Consider the following 19,096-nt stretch of genomic DNA (forward strand, 5'->3'; position numbering starts at 1 on the left):
GTTTTCTCCGGGTTCTCCGGCTTCCTCCCGCGGTCCAAAAACATGCAATATGGGGATTAGGTAAATTGGTCACCCTAAATTGACCATAGGTGTGAGTGTGAGAGTGAATGGTTGTTTGTCTCTATGTGTGTGTGGCCCTGCGATGGACTGGCAAACTGTCCAGGGTGTACCCCGCCTATCGCCCTATGTCAGCTGAGATTGGCGCAGCACCCCCCGCGACCCTCTGGTGGAGGATAAAGCGGTAGATGATGGATGGATGGATGAAACATTCAGTCTCACATCAGACTGCAATACTAAAGTGAATAAAAATATTACAGTTGCACTCACCCTTTTTAACCTTTGCTTTGCTATTTGCTCTCTTGTGCTGTGTAAAATTACACCCATTGTGTAATAATTCATCAGGTATAGTTGACCTTTTTTTTGGATGACTATTTAAAAAAAAAAAAAAAAAAACTGGATCAGTGGTTGGAGCAGTGTAAAGTAGCTCCATCTCTCTTTGCCCAATCACTACTTTGATTGAGCAATGTCTTTTTGTTGCATGGGTTTTATGAGTAGTTGCACTGAGAAGTTGTGAGACATGATGTGCTCTCTGTATCTCTTCTAGAGAGGAATACATTTTCCAAATCTCCCTGGCCTCAGTCACATCTCCTTTTTCATTACAGTCAATCCGGTAAAATCAATTACATTTTTATTTGTATAGCGCCAAATCACAATATACATTATCTCAAGGCACTTTACATAAACACACACACGGCTGGCTGGGGAGTCTTTTGGTCTGCCCTGAAACTTCTGTTGCAACATGACTTGTAGCTTCTTTTTGTGCCCCTCCTGATGCAACCTTTCCCATTTATCAGGGCTTGGGACCAGCACTCGGAGCACAAGATGTTCTGGGTAATATTTATTTATTCTTATCCTATTTTATCCTAATTCAGTTTATTGCTTGTTGTTTATACATGTGCACTTTAATTTAAGCTCTCCAAATTATGTTGTATCATGTATACAACGACAGTAAAATTCATCTTTTTTTTTTTTTAAATATTGTTAAATAAATACATGCGCGGGAGAACGAAAACAAGTTGAATATTTAGCGAACAAAGATCTGCTCACATAATACAGAGAAAATCATTTTTATTTGCTGCAGAACCACACGTGGCCACTGGAAATGTTGAGGAAGTCTGAGTGGCGCTGCTGAGCTGCTGCCCGTCTATTTGATAATACATCCATGGTTGTACCTCTACGCTTCATGAACTGATGTCACCCTTAGCATAGCTGCTACCAGCGTCACCAAAGCAGCAGCAGAAAACACGGTTGTAATCATGCTTTGGTTCGAGGGCTCGATTCCTGAGGCCATTAACACGGCGAAACAGCGGACTTTGGTTTTTGTCGTCGTCATTACAGGTAATGTATGTGTGTAGATTAACCTGCGTGCTAACGTTAGCATCTACGTGTAAGAAGTAATGGCCCCCCCCACTTAGCTATAATACAGTTAGCATAGCCGTTCAGCTGTCAAAGAGGCAAGACGTGTCCCTAACCCTAAAGCAAGAATTCTAGTGTAGAAACTTAAATGAGATGCTAACTTGTGTTTTTAACGGCCTATGTAACATAATCTGGCGTCTTTTATACCACGGTCACATTAATATAACTGCTAAGACTGCTTGCTAATGTAAGAGCAGCTAACCACAGTTAGCCAGCTTATGACTGTGGATCTTTCCCTGACAGTAGGGATACAGTTACTTCACACTTTAATATGAAATGTTAGCCAGGTAAGCTAAACTGCTGCTGTTTGTTTTTGGTGGGTCACTGTTGCGTCATAGTCCGCCGCAGCGTTATTGTCGCTGTTTGTTGACTGTGTTGCCATTATTTGAACGGCTGGTTGACTGAACAGTGAGCTGTCACTACACTGTCACCGTCTCTTCCCGTAGGAGAAGATGAACAGTCAGCACAGCTGATGTCCAGCTGGGAAGATGAGTCTGTGTCAGAGGCGGCACTCAACCACTGTGTGGCCATCAAACTCGATGCCAAGAGGTATTTTTGATGGGATCAGTTTACTTTGCTCAACTTTGGTTGCAGGTCAAGTCGACTTTAAGTCATTTCCAGCACTCTCCCAACTTGGGTTGTTATTGTTTGGGTTTTAACAACACTATTAACGGTGCTGGAGCTTAAATGGTGTTTTAACCTGTATTTTTTGAGCATGACACAAATGGCAACAGTATCATATGTGCTGTAAAAATTGTCCTCAGAGATTAAGGAAACATGTTGAGCTGAAATACTTGCTTAACTGAAACAATGTCCAGCCAGTAACTTCTCAATATATAGTTTCGTTTGTGGCCTGCAAAATTTAAATGTCTTGGTTTGGTGTTTTGATATTTTGCTTCACCCACTAAAAATCCTAAAACAACTCAGTACCTCAAAACACCAGCATCATAGAGCAAAAAAAGATTGCAAACCATTGAAGTATGGCTGACTGTTGAGCAGTTTCTTTTGACTGCATCTGTGATCTGGGTTTAGTTCGGGATCACTTATTCTTATGTGGAGGTGCGGTTAGTGATATTCTAATTACTCAGAATTTATCTTAGGGGTTAAAGAATTTCCACTCTGGAGCATTAAATCTATCCACCTTAGTCCTGGAGGCACTTCCAGATTAATGATTATGGGTCAAACTTCCGGTGCAAAAGTGGGAGGAGCAATAAACTAGTTCTTTCCAGTGGCAAAATACAGAGGCTGCAGCAGTTTCATGGCTGCAAGATGGCACTTCCTGCAATGCATGACCATCCTGCAGTTTGGAAATCCCCCGATGTTGAACTTACACCCAGGCTTGGTGATGTGGGACACTAAGACTGCCTTTAAATAAATATGATTTTGTCCCACCTCTGACCTTATTGATGTGTAAATAATGATGCACCTCAGAGCTTTTCAGTTTCTTTATAGTCACTGTCTGTAGTGACAGTTTAGTTCTTTACATTCATTATTATTCGGGTAATACATACACTGTTATATTGTGCAATATTCAAATAAAATTAAATTGGATATTGCACTGTTCTAATGTGACATTTAAACAGGTTAAAGCAGTGTTAAAGTAACAGTGAATTCCTTCACAGTCACACTCAGCAGTTAGTGTCCAATTACCATGGAAAACACTGGTTCTGCTTCAGCAACAGGATGTGCTAAAAGTCATCCACATTCATGCAAGGTATCATGGGCCATAGGAATAAGATGGATAGCTAAAAAATTTACACAACCTAAGTTTGAGTAGTATTACAGTAGCAGTTCTATCAATTCCTTGTTTGTGTCTGATGTTAGGGCTGTCTAAAGCCCTGGGCAACAACAACTTTCTATGATGCAAAGAAATGTAGAAAAAGGAAAAACTGTCTAAAAAAATAATAAATGCAAAAATGGCGTTACAATCAATAACTAGTGATGATGATGATGATGATGGAGAGACTGCCTTGGGCTTGTCCAGCCACATCTGTTGAGAGGAGCTCAGGACAGTGAGCTCACAATGTAAGCATTTTAATAACCTGCAGATGAAACTCAACAGTAATTTGTCTTTGCAGCAATCCAGCCTACTGCAGCTTTAATTCCAATTTCAATTCTCATTTATAATATGAAATCACAAAGAAGTCGACTATTATTATTCATTGAATATGAATAATAATAGCATTCACAGCAAATACAGCCGCTTGCCTCTCTATTTCAATAACACTCACAACAACCTATTTAATCTCATGTGTGTTTCATTGTACCTTACTGACTTGACATGTTAACGCATATGATGTTTGATTTTGTCTTTTTTTCCATAGTGAGACGTGTGTGCAGTTCTCTCAGATCTGTATCTTTTTTATTGTGTCTGTTTATTCTGAACGTAAACTGATGTAGGAATTCTTAAAATTAGTTAAAGATATAAGTGAGTTATCTTAAAGGGAGCTATGTATTGTATTGTTGTACTCACAAGCCTAATAGATGTGTACATTGCAAACTACTTTTTGATAGCCATTAGAGCAGAGTGTTATGGAGGAGGATATGCTGTAGGTTGTGACAGGAGAAATGCAAAAACATGGTGCATTAAAGAAAAACTGCTTATTAAAAAAGTCAGTATTTCATCACCGCCTGGGAGATTGTTCCTCAACCTTTCCCCGTTTAAAGATCCAGTGGTGTGCGTACCCTCCAGTTTCTTTATCGGAGAAAATGGAATTCCTCTGGAGGTCATCGCTGGCAGTGTGTCTGCTGAAGAACTGATGAAGAGAATCCACCGAGTGAAGCAGGTATGGTCACAAAGATTAGATTGTATGCACACTGTAACTTCCCTGTCTCATGGCATGATACCACTATTCTGTGTCCAATACCGATATCACAAACTTGAGTATCTACCAATACAGGTGATTTTCGAGGTTTTTTTTATTGAGTCTACTTTTTAACTATGAAGCTGTTTTACACATTTGTGCTAGCCATTTTAAGCTATTTCAAAGAACATTTCTCAAAGTGTGTGACAAATATTCTTCTCCCATGAAGAAGAAATAAACAACCTGCAAAAATATCAGACCAATACCAATAATAATATTGTTATTATTATTATTTTTAGTAGTTTTATTAGTTGTATAGTTTTTATATATATATATATATATATATAAACTATATAACTAATAAAACTATATATATATACTATATATATATATATGTATATATGTGTATATATATATATATATATATATAATTAGTAATAATAATACAGAGTATCGTATTCATTTCCAAATTCCTGAAAAAAGTTTTTCCCATCAGCCTCAGTTGAAGTTTCTTTTTAATTCAATACTGAATAAATGGCAGACGTTAGCTTGCTATCAGATATCGTATTGGCCGATATTGGCTGTCAAATATATTAATCGGATATCGGGTCACGTCAAGATCCCCTTGATATGACTAATAACTAAAACATTAAGCTGCTACGTCCTTGACTTTTAATGCTGGTATCCTGTTCAACACATTTTTTGGTAATGTTTATTTTGCACAGTGGAAAAAATGTACATCTATATCTGCTGAAAAATACAATCAACTACATCTCACTACAGAAGAAACTAAATGCCCTCTGCAGTTGGGCGCAGAGAAAAATGTGTATATCGGTTATCAGCCAAGTACTCCCGTTATATCAGATATCGGCAAAATGTCCAATATCATCCCTAATGTCGTCATCATGTTTGAAGGTTCAGACACGGAGTTGCAAGCACAGCCACTATCTTGCAGTTGAAAGCAGAAAGCTCAGATATGACCCTGCAATTCCTGAGCTACTTTCCCTGAGCTACTCAATCTACATGATGTTTTTTTTTGCTGGTAAATGCTCTTCCTCCCTGTTATCCAACAGATGCATGTTCAGCAGATTAGAGGTGTGACAGTGCTGCCAGAGACAAATACTCTTGTGGAAACCACCCCACCTAACAACACTGACACACAATTTCCTGTGGCCACTGCTCCAGCAGTGCCCGTTAGGTCAGCAGCAGAAGCCACAGAGCCTGCAGCAGGACCTGCACAAGGTAGGTCAGCCTACTTCATGCAGTTATCGACAAATGAACTGTAGAAGAATTAGTACAAGGAAATTAATCCATTGTAGCACTTTAGCGTCATTTAATTCCAATGAGAGAGAGAGTGGGGGAGCGAGGAAACGAGAACTTAATTTTTTCTTGTGCACAGAATATGTGAAATGTTATTACATTACATAACGACACTTTTTTTTAAAGGGCCGGATTTTAATGTTCAGACCTTTTTTTAAACATTAAAAGTTAAATACAGATGCACTGTTTTATAGTAATTACATTTTCATTGTCACAATTATCATTTTTAAATGGAAATGTAACCAGATCTAAGCCACGCAGGAGTGAAAAAGAAATCAAAAAATCTGGATTCAAATAACATAATACGAGATGAGTACATGTATCTGTCTGTTACAGGTGGGTTTCCAGTTCACTCTTACCAACTCAGCAAATGGGGGTGTCACTTGACCAAGAATCATTTTCTGTCCAAGTCCCTCCCTGGCCATAAATAATATATTATAAAACTGAAGTTGCGGGCCGTGATTGGCCCATGGGCCAGACTTTGGACAGTTGTTGTTGTTGTTGTTGTTGTTGTTGTAAAGGCTAGTTAGCGTGTATTTTGAGCAGTCATACTTATGTGTGTGTCTGGACTGGGAGGAGAGATACAGCAGATCAAAAAGACGCTGACTTCATAAACACACTAACAGGCAGCGCTGCCAACAGATTGAAAGAATGGATCGTGTGATGTTTTTGACGCACAGCATTGGTGCAGTCGGGTCTTTTTTTTTTAACTTTATTCAGTAATGAAGATGCCCGTGATGACCAAGCAACTAGTTGCACAAGTCTATTTTTACTCGCAAATGTGATTAAAACACTTGCACTGTCAAGTCCTGACATATTATCTTCTCAGTCTTATTATTCTTCTAGTCCACCTGCTGATGCCCCGACCCTATCCAAATTGTGTTTATCGCCCCAGCCTATTCTCCATATGTGTGGACTAAGGGTTAGGGTTGCAAGAAAAATGCTTGATGCAAAACATGCTTGATGCAAAAATACATCAAGCATGTAGGAAAATGTGTTAGGGTGTGATGAGACCAAGGTTGAACTTTTTGGCCACAATTCCAAAAGGAATATTTGGCACAAAAACAACACTTTGCATCACCAAAAGAACATCATACCCTTGGTGAAGCATGGGGGTTGGAGTATCATGCTTCGGGGTTTTTTTTCTTCAGCTTTAGCAGCTTTCCTTTGAATTGTGTTGAAAGGGTGTCAAATATTCAGTTATCCCAGTGTTTAACCTTTGTGTTGCTCTTGTGTGTAGGACCTTTGTCCAGCCCAGTAGATGATGGCAGCCTCTCAGCCACAGCGAGTGCAGAAAATGCTTCTTCAGATGCTCCTGCTCATAATGCCGAGGGTGACGAGACCCTGGATGACAAGGTGGAAAGGTAGAAACACAAATACCTATTTTTGATATCAAATATGTACATTTATGTCTTGGTTCTGCAGACATAATCTCTTCTTAGGTTAAAACGGTAGTTAGAGGAAATCACTTGATAAAACATACTAACTATACTTGTATTAATCCCTAAACATAAAGAGTTTTCACTGTAATGTATTTCAACATAAGTTCAGGTATAACTGCAGCTGAACACTACGGTTTAGTCCCCACCTACAGTGTGAAACATTAAGATTTACCTTGCAACTTGAGCTTTAATTTACTTCACCAATTCACTGGCTGAATCTCATCCAGTTTAGCTTCAAACTAAAGCATTAATTAATGATGTTCACTAGTAAGATGTTCAACCAACCAATCAGCCCTAAGTTCAGTTTAATAAATGCTTTGACTCTTATAAATTAAAGATAAATATAAATTAAGGTTAAGGAGTAATAAAACATGAACTGTTGTAGATATATTTCCACTGTTCCACAAGTTAAATGTGATACTGTATCATTGTTCAATCAGGTTAACCAAGAAACTTGAGGAGAGACGAGAGCAAAAGAAAAAAGGAGAGGAGGAGGTAAGGAGACAGGACCGAGACGATATGTTCACTTTGTTACCTGTATACAACACTTAGTAGAACAATAGTACAAAGACAGGACCTATTAAATTGAACTGTAAAATCACCTGACATTTTACATTTAAATAGGATATATACAATATGGATTAATAATAGCAACAGTAATACAAAAATAATAATAATAATAATAATAATGTGAGTAATTTGCCATGAATAAGGATCAGCGCTTGTATCCTCTGCGAGAGAGTGCCAATTGCTGGATCTTGCTCAGTAATCTGTTCAATCATCTACTTGGACAATCTTGTATCAATGAATATGCCACGTGTCCGCCATAACAGTTCAAAATACACCACATAATTATATTAAATACATTTTTAATGAACTAAATTCAAATACATATGAATACAACAGTGGGATGCCCCCATGTGAATAAATACAGCTTGCACACAAATGCTGTGTTTTTATGAGTTTTATGAGGCTGTATCAACGGCATCAACTGAAATAAGACAAATAATTAATTAAAAATCATCGTCAACATAACATGTTTCACATGTTATAAGCTTTACGTGCGTCCTTCTCATTGCGCAGCTGTTTGCGTGCTGAACTACTAAAGATATTTAAAAGTTCAAAAGTCAGTGTTTTGAAAATAGATCAAAATGGACATACGCCACCAGTCAAAAGTTTGGACACACCTTTCCATTTACTGTAATGAGGACGTGACTGACCTTTGACTGAAATCTTAATGAACAATGAATAATGTGAGGGAGGGGAAGGGCACATAACAGCAGTGGGTTACTGCTGTGTATTAGTAAGATACTATAACACTTAAAAGACCAACTCTTGTGTGAACAGAGGCACTTTATTTTCGTACAGCAGAGCAAACATGTACCACAGAGCCCCTGTGAGTTACTATTCGCGCTGTTATTTAGGGGTTTTAACAGTCTTTAACAGACTGGCTGCAAACATCACATGTACTACGTACACTTCGTCTCCTTTTCTTCTTCTCTCCTTTCTCACTCGCACAGTAACCACAAGGTCACACCCTCTCTTAAAGGGCCAGGCTCGGTCCTCAACACTATGTGTATGTATGTAATGGGTGGATTATTTGTATGAAAATAATATAAAGTCAAGCCTTGCAAAAAGTATCAGTTTTATTGAAAAGAAACACTGGAAACACTGAAATTACGTAAAAACAAACTGATAATACAAAAGCTGTTCAAAATCACCCTCTTCTTTTAAATTGCTATTGGTCTTGAATATGTAAACGGTGTAGGTTAAAGCCTTCTTACTACTTGAATGTTGTATTAGAGAACTGAAGGTGTGTTTGGCTGCATGTGTACACTATACTCCTTTTTTACATGACAACCTTCGGGAAGCAACTGGCAGAAAAAAAGAGGTGCCTCTCTTAAAGTGTGCTGTGGCACATAGATGACCAGGGAATATGATTTGATCTGAATTTTTTTTTTTTTTCCACTTAAATCCCTGTTGTGGCAGATTTGTGCACAGACAGTTGAGCCAGAAATCCTAAACATTGTACGAGCACAGCTTTACATATGTAGCATTGAGCATTAGAGCTGTACTTTATGTCTGTGCCTTGTTTTGTTGAAATGACAAGCTTAAATCTGGTGTGCTGTGTTTGTTTCAGAGTGAGATCCAGAAAGAAATAGATAGACGGAAGGTTTGGAAGGACATGCAGGACTTTAAAAAGAAACAGGAAGATGATAAGACCAAGCGACTCCTGGAGGAAAGGAACAGGGACAAGGCAGAGGAGAAGGCTGCCAGAGAGCGGGTCAAACTGCAGATCGCCATGGTAACCTTTACCATCTTCTCTCTTTTAAATGAGAAATTACATTGTAATGACAAATTACAATGGTCCATTTTGGTGCTGTTGGTGCTTTCATCTAATCTTGGTTACAATTGAGCTCCGGTCACTCAACAATGATAACGCCCTCTGGCAGGAAACAATGCTCCCCACCTCTATAGACATATATACTAGACAACATAAAACATAAATCAGACAACTTGTCTCTTTGCCAGCTATTTTCATCATAAAAGTGAAGATGGTGGATAGATTGCACCAAAACAGTCAGAGACAGGCTAACACGAGAGCATTTTTACCAGATCCCCAAAGATCCAGAGAGAGGGCAGAGGTGAATCACTGCTATGTCATGTTCACAGCGAGCAGAAGAAGACAAACTAGTTTGCACAGCAACGTTAACACCACAATTATTCACACTGCCCATAGCTAATGCTAACCTTATGCTATGTTATCCCAGTAACAACAAGGCTATAACTACAAAGCCAAATTGCATCCCCCTCCAGGCTCTTTTCAATTTTCATTGGCTCTCTGGAGTAAGATGAAGGGAAGTTAATCAGGGAGTTGATACTGTATACAGAATAGTGCATGTCTGGAATAATGTCCTGTCCATCTGTTTTCAAACCTATAAAAGCATGCAGGGTGCATGATACCAGTGCACTCTAACAGGTTGATTCTAGCATTGGTCCCATTCATTTTTACTGCATCTTAAACTGTCAACATGGCAGTTCATAGAAGCTGAGTCACATGACGTCCGGAGCTCTATAAAAGTAGTTAAGTAACTAAGTGATTCTGTATCAAACCCTGCTGTTAGAGACACACTTTCCCTTAGAAATATGTTATTTTACTTGTATGAACGAGAATGAGAGTAAATACATCAGATTATTTAATTATGGATCATTAAATGCACTACGTTGCAAAGAACATGTCTGATGCTTTCCAGTGCTTCAATAATTGTTTTATAAATTCATTGAGCTTTCCTTTTGAGATTCTGCAGCAACTTTTTTTTAATAAAACAGCTTGTATTGTCAGCATGCAAAACTCGTGTATTACTAGATAAGTATTACATATAAATGACATATAAAACAAGAACATTCCTGTGATGTCAAACTCCACAAGCTTGACCTCTTGCACCTATTTTCCTCCCTTACTCTGCAGGACCGAGCTGACAGAGCAGCTCGCTATGCCAAAACCCAAGACGAGGAGAAGGCTGCTAAAGAGGCCATACTAAAGGCCAGAGAAGTAGATCAGGAGGCCAGGAAGGAGACACTGCTCAGACAGAGGAGGTAAAAAAAAAAAAAATCATGGAGAACAAAGACTGATATTTACACAAACTAGAGTACTTGCTGGAGCTGCCAGCACTGTAGGAAAACAATCTTCAGATTGTAACTGAAACAATGGGCCTTTTGTCAAAGTAGTCATTTTGACATGTTCAAGCAGGAAATGCGTTGCTGATCACATTACTATTTTATTTTTTTTATTTTTTTGAGGTTTTGTTCATTCGTAAGTGAATGAATGAACAACACCACAAAACTACACACCATCAATACATTATTTTTTAAAAAGGACGAGGAAGAAGAGAAATCTCGTAAATCCTGCCTTTTCTGTCTATCTAAACACAAGTCCTATGAAAGTCAACTCTCCATAATTAACAGTCAAGCTATGAACACAAGTGACAATCATTGAACATAACTTTATCCAGTAAGTGCCATAACTCAAATATAAAACAATGAGTGAAAAGGTGAGAATCTGTAGTGACACACAATCTAGAAAATACTTATGATGCCCAAAAATGTAAATGAATGCACTCTTTCAACATTAATTCCAATTAATTCTAATGTTAATTAATTCTATTGTTTTCTTCCATGTTTCTGTTGCCATAAACCATAAATTTTGCTTTATTCTAATTCAAAAATAATTTATTTGCATCATACCTCTTTCTGGGGGTTATTTCCTATCTTAACTCAAGAGCATATTGTACTTTGTGATATTGTCTCTCAAAACTCTGCTCTCACACTCAAATTTGCTCTGCTCGTGTTCAAACTGTGTGCTCGCACTCGGTTATATTGCTATTAATTTCCTGCGCTCAAGCTCTTCTTCTTGTGCTCTGGAAACTTGCAGATCTCTGCTCTGCTCTTTGCAATAAAGGATCACATGTTGCACATAGTATGATAAGTCATACAATACAATTATGATTGTTATATCATTATCATATCATTTTCATAACAAAAAAACAAAATACAGGATGTATATATAAATGTATTAACTAAATAATATATTGTTCATTAAAATGAATTTAAAAAGTTTCTTGACTTTGCCGGTGCATTTTCGACAGAGATCTGTCAGATTCCCTACGAGCCCCAGTGAGCTTAGCTTTAGTGAAGCACAGCCATACATCTTGTTATTATACATACACGCAAACATAAAAAATGTTTCTTTTCACTGTTGCAGAATGACTGATAAAGGTTTACTACAATACAATTACAGGTTTGTTACAAATCTTGATGTCGTACGAGTGTTGTGAAAATGTGTTTGTGTTTGTATTCAGTACTATCGCAAGGATACAGTTCCGCCTCCCAGATGGCTCGTTTTTCACCAACCAGTTCCCGGCGCAGAGCACACTGCAGGATGCTCAACACTTTGCTGCTCAGGTCTGTCACCAGTCTGTTTCTATGTTGTTATTAAGTTATGATTGTATTTTCCATGATTTTAAAATGAGAATATTTTGAGAATAAATCACTCAACTCGCACATCAAGACTTGATTCACCAGCACCTTGCTGATTAGAGAGAGAGAGAAACAAGAGTGAGCTAGCTGACTGAGGTGTAGCATATGTAGGGTCCTAATATTTCTATGATTCAGAAAATTGAGGGAATTGCGAAATTGAGCAATAAAAATGTAATGAGCTGTTAATGTGGAACCTTGCTGAATTTGAAATGATTTGACGAAAATGTTGTTGTTTTTGAGAATTCATAACGTTTTGCTGTGACAGGGTGTTTATGCATCAGCTTTCCTTCACAACAATGTCTAAGCAGCCATCTGAGACAAACACAACCATCTAAAAAGTCATGAAATTCAAAACTAACTAAATTCAGAGCGGAGTCAGGTGATTATGTTCGGTACATTCTGCTAGCACACAAAGACACCCAGTTGACTGGACTTGTAAACATAACTAATTCAGAGACATATTCAACAATATGACCTCATTCAACTTTTCCATATGCATCATTGTCATGGCCAATATGATGAAATAAATTGTTATAAATTAGTTATTACAATTTATCACCACCGATGCATTTTACTTATGCCTTTAACGCATTCATGCATAGTGGTCACTACGGTGGACAGCTATTCAAGAGTATATGTGTGAGTGTTGAAGGTATAATTGCACATCAGCCACCACATTGGACCTTTGTGCACCCATACATAGTCTGCCACCCACTCGCCAGGTTGTGCAAATGCAACAACAAATTCTCTAAACCAAGATGGCCAACAGGGAGATAGAAATGCCAAGTAGCTCAGGAATATGTTGCCAATCCTTCTAGAAGAAGATTCTTGCAGGTAAACACACATTTGGTAACATTGTTTAACAGCTAAGAAGTAATATAATTGTTTTTTGAATTATTGATTGTGGAAATCATGCATCACTGACTATATTTCAACTACAACACTTACTATTACTGTGAATGTATTTGGACTTGGAAAAACTTCATCAACAGTAACTGTTTCATTAGTTAATTAGTTTATTCATGTTATTAGAAAGTAAAGTTGTCAGACCATAGACCACGCACTGTTTCTATGCAGAAAATGCTGAAGCACTGGACATTAAAAGATTTAAATACACATTTTTTTATTTTGGCTTATAATAAAAAAATACTAGCACATGGCGCTCTGTGCACTACACTAGGCGTAGCTGATGCTAGTAAAGTCCCATTTTATTGTTGAGTTGAATTTAACATTAATCTCTAAAATAGAGGCAATGTAACAAAAGAATAAGGCTTTAACAAAAGCTGAACATTCTGAGATGGCACTGGGGCTGACATTACCTCATACAGCTTTGAGCAGTCTGCACTGAAGCATGCATGTATGCATGCATGCTGTGAGTTGTAGGTAGGTAACAACAAAAACCTGGAGTAGATTTTCAGTGATATCGGTATTCTCATAACGATCAAGTGGAATATATTTATGGCGAAGCAATGGCAACAGCGCTGGGTGGATACAGTCTAGTCACCCAGCGCAGGTACATGTCCTCCTCCAATATAATGTTCATGATGTTATATTATATTCAGTCATATTTTAAGACACTTTTTGCTGTTAAACTACATGTCAAAAAAACACTCTACATATGTAACACTTTACTTTTTTGAGCTGCTGTCAAAGGTTTTGTGCTGATCTTGTCTCAGGAAGTGAGAAACCGCTACAGCAACTTTTCCCTGGCTACAATGTTCCCTCGACGGGAGTTCACCAGTGAAGACATGAGCAAAACTCTGCTGGAGCTGGAGCTGGTACCAAGTGCTTCCATTGTGCTTCTGCCAGTGAGTAGACCAGACTCCTCCCCCTGTGTGTCAGACCTGCACAACCTAGATGTGATGTGTGCCACTTACATTTACTTTTTACTCCTCAGCATTCAGGTCGGCCCACCAACACAGTGATCCAGTCCTCTGAAGGAGGCATCTGGGCTATTCTGGGCACAATCATCTACCCTCTGCTGGCTGTATGGAGATTCCTAAGCTCCTTCCTGTTTACAACTCCACCTCCTGGACCAGCATCTCAAGGCCCATCTCAGCAGTCCAGTTCTTATACCAACCCATCATCGTCCTCAGACAAGACAAAGAGGTGAGGGGCACCCACTGGGTCACACTTTTGCTTTTGTATTTACTATGATTTTAAATACACTTCCAGTCAAAAGTTTGGACACACCTTCTTATTTAATGATTTCAAAAAATATGAATGAACACAAATGGAATTAAGTAACTCAAAACGTTTCACATTTTAGATTTCTCAAAGTAGCCACCCTTCGCTTTGTTGACAGCTCTGCAAACCCTTGGCCTTCTCTCAATGAGCTTCATGATGTAGTCACCTGAAATGGTTTTCACTTCACAGCCCTGTCAGGGTTCATGAGTGGAATTACTTGCCTTCTTAATGGCTTGGGAGCATCAGTTGTGTTGTGCAGAAGTCAGGTTGGTACACAGCTGACAGCTCTATTTGACAACTGTTAGAATTCATATTATGGCAAGAACCAGTCAGCTAAGTAAAGAGAAACGACAGTCCATCATTACTTTGAGAAATGAAGGTCAGTCAGTCTAGAAAATGACAAAACTGGCTCCGGGGATCTCCCCAGGAAAGGAAGACCAAGAGTCACCTCTGCTGCTGAGGAGTTCCTCACCAGCCTCAGAAATCTTAAAGTTAACAGCATCTCAGATTAGAGCCCAGATCAATGCCACACAGAGTTCTAGTAGCAGACACATCTCTATATCAACTGTTCAGTGGAGACTGTGTGAATCAGGCCTTTATGGTCGAATAGCTGCTAAAAAACACTACTAAGGAAAAGCAACAAGCAGAAGAGATTTGTTTGGTCTGATGAGTCCAAATTTGAGGTCTTTGGTTCCACCTGCCGTGTCTTTGTGCGATGCAGAAAAGGTGAACAGATGGTCTCTACATGCATGGTTGCCACCGTGAAGCATGGAGGAGGAGGTGTGATGTTGTGGGGGAGCTTTGCTGGTGACACTGTTGGGGAGTTGGACACTGAACCAGCATGGCTACCACAGCATCATGCCATCCCACCCGGTTAGTGTGAATGACAATGACCCCAAACACACCTCCAGGCTGTGTAAGGGCTATTTGACCAACAAGTGCGGAGCCAGATGATCAGGCCTCCACAGTCAGCTGACCTACACCCAATCGAGATGGTTTAGGATGAGATGGACCGCAGAGTGAAGGCAAAACGGCCAACAAGTGCTCAGCATCTCTGTTGGAAAACCATTTCAGGTGACGACCTCATGAAGCTCATCGAGAGAATGCCAAGAGTGTGCAAAGCAGTAATCAAAGCAAAGGGTGGCTAATCTAAAATATAATATATAATAAAATAAAATATATAACATTTTGGTCAGCACTAACTAACTAACCATACATTCATGCATGTATGCATAAATAATAGATAGATATAGACAGATATACAAATTGTGCATAGTGACACTACATACTATGTATTGGATGTTTGCTTTGTATCTGATTTTGCATTATTGTTTTTTTACTAATATCTTATCAATGATTTTGACCGGTATCAGACTGATCTATTACTACTTTTTTGTGGGATTATAGCTCCGTTTGACCAGCAAATTATTGGAACAATATCAGTGCTTTTGAATTGCCATATACTGGACATTTCCTAATAATTTGTCCTTTTCCTCCATGGTTCTTTTTCAGGGAGACTCTCCCCAAGCACAGTCTGGAGAAGCAGCCCAAAGACTTCAAGAAAGATGGTAAAATCTGCAGTCTGAGGACTCAGGAGGACAGTGAGGACGAGAACAACACCTGGAACGGGAACTCCACCCAGCAGATGTGAAATGTGAATTAATTCAGTCCTGAGTGGTTGATGATTTCTGACGATCCTTTAGTCTTTTTTTCTCTCTGTTTTACTATGTTCCAGGCATTTGCTCTGCATCTCGCCTGCATGGGCAGATCAATCCTAATCCAACAGCATATCCTCTCTCTCGCTCTCTCTCTCTCTCTCTCTCTCTCTCTCTCTCTCTCTTGCCCCTCTCTCCCTCCCTCTCTCTCTCCCTCGCTCTCTCACTCTCTCTCGCTTGCCCCCCCCCTCTCTCCCTCCCTCCCTCCCTCCCTCCCTCTCTCTCTCTCTCTCTCTCTCTCTCTCTCTCTCTCTCTCTCTCTCTCTCGCCTAACTCGGATTACAGCAGCTTCACACACTGTATGAGGCTTCAGCAGCATCTTTCTCTTTGGGTTTTGGGTCATTTACACTGTCTTAAACTGTGTTAAATTATGCTTATAAATGCTAAATGGAGAGTAAATGATCTGAAGATGTTTTCTGAGTCTGGCTTCGCATTTTAACTGTAAGTGATTGGCTGATTGCCAGTGACTCATCTGACTTCTAACAACAGAATGAAGGCATTTATGATTTGGATGTATAAAATTCTTTATCAAACAGCTTACAGCTGCTGGCACAGGATTGTACAACTACCAATGTGGTCTCACATACACAACTAAACGACTACTAGTTCTTCTAAATAATAAAAATGAAAGCAGCCTGTTTTTCAGAAACCCTTTGATTGTCTTTGTTCACCTGATCTCTATCTTTCACACGCACTTCACTGTTAGACATCTGGTTTATTGAGGTCTAATATTAAATAGCTGTTCTTTTAATGATGGTACGTCACGTCACCTCTTACAGTAAACCCATGTGACCCCAAGATCAGCTAAATGGAGCTAGGTGACATCTGTGTGTATTCATAAAGGTTTAGGGCTGCAACAATACATTACTAAATAAATAAACTGTTAACACTGTTGGCACATGCTAGCGTAATAAACAACAATAAAGGAGGTGAAATCACAAGTTAACAGCAACATTAGACCAGTGGAAATCGGTTGATTATTTTCGCGATTAATCGATGAATTGTTTGGTCCATAAAATATCAGAAAAATATTCGTCAAACCTGGAAATGATGATGTTCTCAAATTTCTTGTGTTGTCCACAAATCAAATTGATTAACTTTTAATGATTTCTTTGTTATCCAGAGCAAAGAAAATATTCACAAGATTAAACAATTGGAAATCTTGTAATCATGAAAAAAGCTTTAAACCCTTTAATCGATGATCAAAATAGTTGTCAATTAATTTAGTAATCAATTAATAATCAATTAATTGTTTCAGCTCTAGTTGCCACCGTGAAGCATGGAGGAGGAGGTGTGATGTTGTGGGGGAGCTTTGCTGGTGACACTGTTGGGGATTTATTCAAAATTGAATTGAACACTGAACCAGCATGGCTACCACAGCATCCTGCAGCATCATGCCATCCCACCCGGTTAGTGTGAATGACAATGACCCCAAACACACCTCCAGGCTGTGTAAGGGCTATTTGACCAACAAGGAGGGTGATGGAGTGCTGAGCCGGATGAGATGTACCGTGGAGTGGTACGTCCTTAGACGTAACAAACATACGTCTAAGGAACACTTTATTTAACAATTATTAAAATATATAACATTTTAAACATTGGAATTACATGGCACCAAAACACCTGGTGTTCCTTTCTATTTACGATCAACTACCTGCTGCCTTGGACCAAGCAGGAATGCAGGTCTGAAATTTATAAAAACAATTGTCAAGCAGCTTTGCAACCTGTATTCTTCCTCCATTTAGCCCTTCATAAACAACTGTCACAAAGATACAAGCAATTAAGTTTCTACATTTATATACTATACTATGTGAGGGCAGTCAGTGTGCAGTGGCAGTCGGATTATGAACCAGTGGGCCAGGAAACAGTTGCCTTTCAAGAGTTTTATAACAGGTTTTCGTAAGCTACACATTAATCTGGTCGAGCTCCAACTGACTGGCAAGGCCACTATGTTTGTATTTTCGGATTTTTGCAAAAGAAAAACACAAATTGAAATGAAACATATTTATTTTACTTTGCTGTAAAGATGATTTCCTGACTGTAACTGCAGTCTGAAAAAAACTCATATTCCAACATGGATCAGAAAAAAATTGACTGCATTAGTGTCTAAATAGTATTTGCCACAGTATACTTGGAAACAAGGAGGAAAATGAGAGAAAACAATTAAAACAAGTTTTTATTGTTATTATTTTATTGTTTTTATTAAACCTTTCAAAATGCACTGCCTTCACATACTGTATACAGACATACTCAGGCACAAAGTGTTACATGGTATGCAAAGTAAAGCTGATTATGATACTTAACTTACGGTAATTAGCAATATCGCACCATTTTGATATGAAAAAAGTGACGTGAAATTAGATTGAATTATGAGTCGAAAAAAAAGGGCGTAGATCAAAAAGCTGCTCGACATCGCTTCTGTGTCGTCATTGCATTAAGCCTGCCTGTAGTCCCTTATTTTGGATATTCTGGAGATGGCCAAAACAGTGTCCTCACTACGTATGTCTGCAGAGTGAAATCAAATCCCTGGTAGACTTGGCTGGGTTCACCCAGACAATTTATGCAGAGTAGATTTAGTAAAACATCAATAGGAATGCTCTCTCTCTCTCTCTCTCTCTCTGAACTGTTCTGTGATTGGTCAAAGTCTTCAATTATTTGGGACAGAATTACCAGCTGTCATGAATTGCATACATTTCATCATCCACCCATTTCTGTGGTCCATGTGAAGCAACTTGCTGTAGCACACACTTTCAAATCCAGTTCCTCTTGGTCAAAAGAGACAAAGAAGACTGTCAGTTGGGACAAATACACGTACAACTCATTGCTCAAAGAATACAAGGACATTAAAAACTCCTTGTGCAGTATGAACACAACCCGCAGCGTGTAATTGTAAGAATGAGTGGCTTGCGAAAAGTGTGACCCAGGTCGAAGGATGTAAACAGAGTCCAGAGGAGGTGCAAAGGAGTCGCTCCTTTAATAACTTCATGTACATGAACCTGAAAGATTTTATTTGAAAAAATTAAAGGAGACATATTATACCCTATTTCCCAGGTTAAAATACTTCCCTGGTGTCCTAATGAACATGTCTGTGACATGCTTTGGTCAAAATACAATA

General features: G+C 38.8%; 1 protein-coding gene across 1 annotated transcript; it reads left to right on the forward strand.

Moving 5' to 3' along the window:
* The first annotated feature begins 1,208 nt into the window (after window positions 1-1,208).
* Window positions 1,209-16,106, forward strand: ubxn4 (UBX domain protein 4). The gene is made up of 13 exons (XM_058623247.1): window positions 1,209-1,398; window positions 1,923-2,025; window positions 3,801-3,829; window positions 4,144-4,262; window positions 5,354-5,522; window positions 6,841-6,964; window positions 7,483-7,537; window positions 9,183-9,347; window positions 10,512-10,639; window positions 11,902-12,004; window positions 13,756-13,887; window positions 13,977-14,188; window positions 15,779-16,106. The coding sequence occupies exons 1-13, from the start codon at window positions 1,317-1,319 to the stop codon at window positions 15,915-15,917; spliced, it is 1,560 nt and encodes a 519-aa protein (XP_058479230.1). The 5' UTR covers window positions 1,209-1,316; the 3' UTR covers window positions 15,918-16,106.
* The last annotated feature ends 2,990 nt before the right edge of the window (window positions 16,107-19,096 follow it).

This window comes from Solea solea, chromosome 2 (genome assembly GCF_958295425.1).
Source record: "Solea solea chromosome 2, fSolSol10.1, whole genome shotgun sequence".
Lineage (NCBI taxonomy): Eukaryota > Metazoa > Chordata > Actinopteri > Pleuronectiformes > Soleidae > Solea > Solea solea.